This window comes from Laccaria bicolor, genomic scaffold (genome assembly GCF_000143565.1).
Source record: "Laccaria bicolor S238N-H82 LACBIscaffold_252 genomic scaffold, whole genome shotgun sequence".
Classification (NCBI taxonomy): Eukaryota; Fungi; Basidiomycota; class Agaricomycetes; order Agaricales; family Hydnangiaceae; genus Laccaria; species Laccaria bicolor.
In genome coordinates, this window is record NW_001890108.1 from 2,169 (window position 1) to 9,986 (window position 7,818).

At 43.0% G+C, this 7,818-nt stretch overlaps 2 protein-coding genes across 2 annotated transcripts; both read left to right on the plus strand.

Annotated features, from left to right (window-relative positions):
• Positions 1 to 250: 250 nt before the first annotated feature.
• Positions 251 to 1,951, plus strand: LACBIDRAFT_303645 (uncharacterized protein; the record flags this gene model as incomplete). Its single annotated transcript, XM_001890963.1, has 6 exons — positions 251 to 275; positions 334 to 390; positions 449 to 523; positions 576 to 809; positions 861 to 1,404; positions 1,468 to 1,951. The coding sequence occupies 6 exons, from the start codon at positions 251 to 253 to the stop codon at positions 1,949 to 1,951; spliced, it is 1,419 nt and encodes a 472-aa protein (XP_001890998.1).
• Positions 1,952 to 2,373: 422 nt separating this feature from the next.
• Positions 2,374 to 4,885, plus strand: LACBIDRAFT_303646 (uncharacterized protein; the record flags this gene model as incomplete). Its single annotated transcript, XM_001890964.1, has 14 exons — positions 2,374 to 2,468; positions 2,524 to 2,580; positions 2,636 to 2,725; positions 2,774 to 2,836; positions 2,890 to 3,090; positions 3,149 to 3,205; positions 3,259 to 3,297; positions 3,356 to 3,391; positions 3,440 to 3,544; positions 3,600 to 3,650; positions 3,701 to 3,967; positions 4,027 to 4,385; positions 4,434 to 4,556; positions 4,611 to 4,885. The coding sequence occupies 14 exons, from the start codon at positions 2,374 to 2,376 to the stop codon at positions 4,883 to 4,885; spliced, it is 1,818 nt and encodes a 605-aa protein (XP_001890999.1).
• Positions 4,886 to 7,818: the final 2,933 nt, after the last annotated feature.

Below are 7,818 nucleotides of genomic sequence, written 5' to 3' on the forward strand. Positions count from 1 at the left end.
GTATATGCATATTCTGTCAGTTACCCGTTTGCAGGGTTGTTATCTGGAACTGGGATCAGGGTAGATGTTTAGTATTCCATCGAACATCGTCACTGCCGCAGCGTTGAACAAATGTCCCTTGATAAATTGCTTTTGCTCCAAATAATAGAAAATAGTCAATGAGTGAATTTGTCTGGCGTAGGACTTAGCGTTTTTTTCCCCATCGTGCATCTCAACCATCAACTTCACTTTCTGCTTCTTTGGTATCGCCATGAACTTTCGTTATCATCACTCAGGTCTGTGTTATTCTTTTCATTCGCTCTTTCTGCCATGTTCCTAAAATAATGAACTTAGGCCTGTATGGGGAATCCAGACAGCCGGCCTTTCCTTTGGATCGACCTTCATTTACAGGTATTGGTCGGATATTCCTCATATCAAGTAGTGAACTCACCTATGATTCTTTTCCCAGAAATTGAATCACGGTCATCCTCTCCAACAATTTCCTCACCTTCTATGTCAGATCCCGGCTCACCAACTGAATTATGTGTGTTGATTTCCAATTTGTTGACCTTTATATGTTGATTTCTTGTTATTAGCATCCATGCCCTTGTTCGTAGATGGACCTGCTCTTCGTACATTTTTCAGTGATTCAGTTGCAAAGGGCCGAGAGTCGGTTTCCTCAGCTCAAGCAACTTTATCTAATCCACCATCGTTTCTCTGGCAAATGACATCAGAGCAACTGGTACAGTTTGGTCAGACGAACCCTGAGCAGTTCAAGACGATCCAATCTCACATCTGTGAGTTGGCAGACCTTTATCGTTTGAAAACTAGTATGTCGCTACTTTGTCATCTTCATTTGTTATCGTTTTGAGCAACCATAGTTCCAGAGAATGCCACCTTCGAGTATCCAACAAACATTCTCCTGCATATACCGCTAGACATCCAGAAGCTTATTCTGGATAACTTGGCCATTCCAGCCTTGCTCAGGCTATCAAAATGCTGCCGTTATCTATCGCATGCAGTTAATGCATATATCACAGCACGAATTGAGGGCATTCTAACCTCATTTTCAATTGATCCACACAAGCTTCTGGAAGGCATGGAGACCTGTGGTGCATTTATTGGGGGGTCTGTTGCACTTCTGGCAGTGCTGGCAAATGTCGACAGTTTTGCCCCAAATGATCTAGATATATATGTTCCAGAAGCTCATGCTGAAACCTTGGCCAAGCGCATTTTATCCAGGTTCAAATCTGTTGGCGGTCACTCGCCAATCTATGTTTTGAATCCTGCTATCACTCACGTTGAATGGTACACTTCCACTTTCCATCCCCTCATTCGCATCAATCTTATTGCAACCAAGTCCGCGTCGCCCTTGGAGGCCCTATTCCATTCCGGTGCATCCATTACCATGAACGCTATAACTGGGCGAGGAATTTTCACTGCTTATGCTGATCTAACAGCCCGTAAAATCAGCTTGCTACCTTTCAGTTTATCCCTGCCCACCGCCAAACTCTTTCGTGCAGTCAGAAACAGATCACCTTTGCCCCAGGATGAGGCACATACCATCCTCGCTCACTTTGGAATTTCAGTACCAGTTACAGCATTGCCTTGGGAGTTGATGGAACTTCTTGTTAAAAAGTATAAATCGAGAGTTGGGGTTACCTTTATCCGTGATCTAGCAGCGATCAAGGACCATGTCTGTGGAGAGGATCCATCTTGCAGCTTTACCCTGAGGACTTCTGCTGATTCAGGATGTGCCTTCTTCCCCTTCAGACCGCTTTCACCTCTTCCTACTTTGACACTCGCCATGCCCGTCACTCCTGTCGTGCCCAAAGTAGTAGAAAATCCGATCCGCTGGAGTGTGGTTACTCCAAAGCTTATCTCGTGGTGTGTCGGTGGCTGTAGATGTGCTGGTGATGGTGTTAAACTCCCTAGCCTGGTGTCTAGCCTCCCAGCTGATTATGTGTTGTAGATAGCTTGCATGTCTCTTTATTTATAATTGTTTGCATCCAATGCTTTCATCCTCGTACACAGTTTACGGATTTGGGTTCAGATTATAAGTTTAGTGGCACTATCGTTGCAGGCACCTGTGAAGTACAAATATGGTATAGTTCGTCTACTACCCTTGTTTTTCACACCCCCTTTGATCTTTTAAACAGTCTTGGGCTCGATCTAATGCACATTCTATGCTTCCCTCGGAAATTCTCTCATTACAGGGTCTAGCACTTCTGGTGTTTTTACAAATGCAGGGTTTCTGGTCTCCACCTCCTTGATGTCCCTCTTTGTTTCAGCTATATCCTTTTGATACAAATTAAATTCTGTGTCATATAAATGAGGATTGATTTTCACTCCTCTGTGTACATTCCCCTTCTTTTCCTTCTTCGCTTTCACTTCATGGTTTCTACTCGTCGCAAGAAGGCTGCGGTTTCTACTGAGTTCATTGATGACTCCGATGAGTCAGATGGAAACCAGACTTACCAAGAGGAGGGGTACGTTAGGCTGCACGTTCCTTGTTTGCAGTTTTCTCACCAAACTTTATTCAAGTTCGTCTGATGAGGAAGACGAGGACAATGACAATGATGAAGAGGAAGAAGAGGCTGTGTTCGCTACTCATTTTCTCTCATATTTGACGTATTTAACTCTATTTTTTGTTTAGCATGAGTGAGCCGGAGATTGTGGAGGTACCCTCCACCCCACGTAAACGTGGAAGACCCCCCAAGATTCCTGCTACACCTACCCCATCAAAGTTTGTTATTTATTTTCATGTCAATGAAAATCTAACCGTTGTGTTCAGAGGGAAAAAGAGAACAATCAATGAGGTCGCTGGTTCTGATTCAGAAGCCTCTTTCATTGCAAGGTATGTTCAATTCATCTCATGATTTTTTTTGTGTCTCATATCAAAATTTAAAGCCCCATACATGACAGTCCAAAGAAACCTAGGGTAGCCCCTTCTACAACTAAGAATCCTCCTGCCACTCCGTCCAAAAAGACTCCAGCTAAGGCCAAGGTGGCTAATAAGACGAAGACTCCCACCAAGGCCAAGACAACTCCGGCTGTGAGTAACAAGGCGACCTCACCTAGCAAGGTGGCTTCCACTAAGAAGAGTAAAGTGTATGTCAACTTTTGTCCTCGCATCCATATAAAATTATTGATTGTATCCTCGCTCTAGCGCTGCTTCTAACAATGATAATGAACAGGAATCTGTGGTCAGTGACGATGACCCAAGGTAATTTTGCATACTATTTCTGAGTGGTGATCTCATAACCTTATGTTGTTTAGCGAATCCGGTCATGATTCTCCAACACCAACTGGAAAAAAGTTGGTTTTATTCTTTCAGATTGTAACCAGATTTAACTTCATTTGCTTTTTACCTTAGAAATAAAGCTCATCAAGTGATCTTCGACACTTCTGTGTAAGCTTGACTTAAAGCTATTCGGTGCCCATGTTGAATTTTAGTCAGGTTGAAGACAAAAGCCAGCATTGAGAAATCGAAGAAAAAGAAAACTGCTCAAGATGTCTTTGACAAGGATGAGGTCATGTCCGATGGTGACAAGACAGATGACGGGTTTGTGCTTTATTGAATTTTTTTATACTTTCAACCCATGTTAACCCATTATCAGCGAAAAAGAGATTGTTTATTTAGAAGACATTGATCGTGATCCTTCGCCCAGGCAATTATTTCTATCCTTTTACTTGAACTTTGTCTTATTTGCAACCCAAGTTATCCGAAGTTGTCTAAATGTGGAGTTGCCGCCTCTGATCTTATCGACCCTCTTCTTAAGGAGACGTATAAGAAGTTAACCAAGCTGCCTGGGCAAGTTATCAATAAGTATAATGTGTCCTCATACATCTTACTTGAACCTTATAAATCTAGCGGCTTGAAGTTTATATCATGGAAGGACTCTAACAACGACCAAGAAGATGACAATGGAAATGGGATGATACTTTTCTCTAGCATTGGAGACGTTCACCCCAATATCAATCTGAAGTATGTCTTCTTTCAAATTTTCTCTAACAGAGAGACTCACATTTGCGTCTGATTTATAGGTACATTAAAGGATTAGTCGTGTTCGAGAAGGACTACACGTCCAATATCGTCAACCTTTCTCGCATTGATCCATCACTTCTGGTCTCTAAGAAGACATCCGGTCAAACAAAGGGTGGGCCTCTCGTGTTCATACGGGATCGCAAGACACCTGCCTTGTGTGTTACGCTTGGAATCATCGTTGATGACCAGACCGAATCACCTCGTCAACGCGGTGACAAGGAGGTCAAATTCATCACCGCAAAGCTTCTTGCTTATGAGTATGAGCGTATGGTCGCGGTGTTGTGCATGACCTTTAAGAGGGGGTCTGTGAGAGTTCAGCTGGCAGATAGCACCCTGACCTTTGCGACACGTTCAGCTGGTAAGCATTTCCTGTCTTCAAGTCTGCATTACTTATCCAATCTACTAGAGCCAAAATCAGGCTCTTCTCCAGTCAAAGGATTTACGACGGTTCGGAGCAAAGCCACTATGTCGAATGATACCCCAAATCGGAAATTTCGATATTCATCGTCTCTGGGCCCTCATGACTTAGGTAAAAAAATAACATTGATTTTGGTTTATATTGCGGACAATCAATGCCTTTCAGTCCCCATTCTAGATGCTCGAACCAAGCATATCAAGATGCCATCTGGCCTTGGATCCATTGAAAAAGATCTTCCCCCATTCGGTCGTCAAGTCCCCACTGGTTCCATAGCCCTCATTGGATATACTGTTGGTTCCTATAACTCCAAGGCAAATCCCAACGATGTATCTTTGTCAATGAATGTGCTTTGGGTTGCAGTGCTTGCTGCTAGTGAAAACACTTTGCAAGTCTATCATTATCTTCATTCTTATTTGTGCTCAACATTGCATTTCAGGTAGCCCTACTTTTCTCAGTCTCTTTCACGATGACCCAGTGTTTCGAATGATGGAGGCTATGAAGTAGAATTTTGTGCTTGCTTTCCTTCATATCCAACTACCGTATTGCATCTATATCGTATTCAACTACTTGACCTGTCAGATACAATGTATGTTCCGGTACTCAACTGCCGTTACCTTTACATATTTGTATAGAATTTCCTGTGTTTCACCTATGATTGACTAGATAAATAGCCTGGTGTCAATTGGACTTCAAAAAACTCTGAAAGGTTATGAAGTATGTTGACCAAATAAGTCCAAATTATGACGTGCGCCAAGGATCGTCTGAACCTGCGCTGGGGTTCAGACGATCCTTGGCGCACATCATAATTTGGTGTTGTTTGGTCATTGTAAATATATTTAATATCCAGAGTGAGCTCCTTTTTATTTCAAAACTACTCAATTATATCGCTGTGCACAACTAAACTGTAGGAAGTACAAGGTAATAACTAGCTACTTTGCATTTTTCTTAGAGTATATCCGTTTATACTTACAAAGACTATGCTCCCCAGTCAAGACATCATATGTCATGACAGACTTTTCTTCAGAAGTAAGCTCGCGATTGACAAAGGCATCGAGATCAGCAAATGCTTGAGGCACCGTCGTGTCCTCATCAATCAGCCCAAGCATGATCATAGCATCCAATGCACCCTTCCCCACCTTTTCAATGAGTTTACCCCAGTCAAGAGCAGAAGGCATGGGAAGTACATCTGCATAGACCAGATCTCCTATGATAAGAATGGCTGTTAGTGAGCCTATGTTGACAAAGACCTTCTTTGGAGTGGATTTGTTGTTGCCTTTTGCTGACTGCCAAGATCCCCTCTTTCGACTTGATGTTGACCTTCCACCGCCAGCAGATGACTGGAGCAGGAAGTCATAAATGTCAAAAATAGTCAAGTCCTTCTTATTCATCAGTGGCTCCCATAGATCCCTTTTTTCCCAGTATTCTTCAACCCGATCGATGCTTCGGTCTCCTTGAAAAGACCCATAGGCAGTCTTGACAATGAAATAGCTTTCTGCTTTGCCTTTGCTAAACGCTTTCCACTGATCCAGATCCTCGAAATGACGTCCATTGTCACGAGCAAACTCTGAGCCAAAGAAAACTCCACGGAAGCACAGAACATTCCAGAAACCAATTGGTGTCTTCAGCCATTCTGGATCATCATATATCAAATTTCGTGAAATAATACGAGTGGGAGCATGTTCTCTGTATGGCATGAATTTGTCAGGTGAATTTGCCATCTTCTTGAGAAATTTGTCAGAGCTGTTCACATGCACAGAGAGTCCCTGCTCCAAAAGGGGCAGCCCACGCCTCAGAAAGTTGACAAAAAGCATTCTTCTGTCATCTTTGGACTGGGGAAGTGATGATGTGTCCGAGTTGAATCCTTTGGTCTTGGACCGTTTCTTGGCTCCAGAACTAGTGTTTCCTGCTCTGAATTCAGAACGTGCATTGGTGAATACAAGCTGTGCCTTCTCAATGGCCTTGCGATCAATCTGACTCTCTTTTATCCACGTCATGACAGTCTCATGCAGTACCTCAAACTTCTCCGTCAACCATGAATGTGGTTTTGCCAATGGATGCTGTCGCAAAGAAGCTTCAAACTGTCTCCAAATTGGATGTTTTTCAGTTCGATTATTGCTTCCTTGATTTCTGCCCTCCAATGTAAGAAGTGGGCTTTGAAATGCAGTCCAAACAGGCTCCAGTAAAAAAATGGAGTGCCGATCAATGACCTTGTTGATAGTGGCAATGAACATCCACTGAGAAATTGCTTTGGGGGTAGTTGGAAAATGCAGCCAGGAACGAATGATGTCTGTGGCTGCAGTTGCCAGCTGCTCCTTTTGTGCATCTGTGTCATATAACACACGTCCAATTTTGTGCTGGTGAGTTACAGGCTCTTCCAGATGTGGAAGATACTTTGTCGAAGGAAAGGGTACAATCTCTGATTTGTGTAGGCCACTCAGATACAATCCCTTCAGATCTTTGACCAGCTGGTGCACCCAGCTAGGTTTGTAGTCTGCTGGGGCAGAAGTCTGATTCACTGAAGGCTCGGTATTGATTGCCTCCCAGACAATGGTTTCAACCCAAGTATAAGGTGCTGCAATGCCTGTCATATAAATTAGCCTACAGGCGTAGAGCTCAACTGTTGAAAGTTGCATGGATTTCAAGAGGATATCGTGTTTTGGCCATATTTTTGCAATGATCTGTGGATGATCTGAAGCCCATGGAGAGATGGTCAAAGATCGAATGGATTGCTCTATACTGATGGAGTTGGCTGCCACTTCAGTTTGGTTCATGCGTTCTTGTGATCGCAATGAACAAAGAGATCCCAAAAATTGGTCAGCACAGCTGTCAATTGCATTGAAGTCGATAGTGCCCAGAAATGCATCTATGGGATTGAGATGTTCTGTATTGCATTAGTATTTTTTCTCATATGAATGACTAGATGGCATTACCTGTTGGTCCATCATCTTCATTGTCTGAGTCTATCTCACTTTCTCCTTCACTATTATATATGTGCCTTTTTTCAAAGGGTTCTTCTTCATCCAAGTCCTCTTCCTCATTGAAGGGCTCTTCTTCATCCAAGTGTTCCCTGTCATTCAAGGGTTCTTTGTCATCCAAGGCCTCCTGATCAGCCCAGGTCCTTTCATCTTCTAAATCCCAGGGCTCTTCATCCTCTAACTCATCACCTGTGAAGAAAACATCAGTTGCAAGTCTACTTAAATTTACTTCAACCAACCATAATGATCAGCCAAAGAGGTGTTTGCTTTAGGAGACTCCAAATCCATCTGATGATCCTCCTGTTCATGATTTCCATCTTGACTATCTGAAAGAGCTTTTATCAGCCACCCTTCACCCTGATTTGACTGATCACACCTTCTCCTCCAGAAGAGTAATT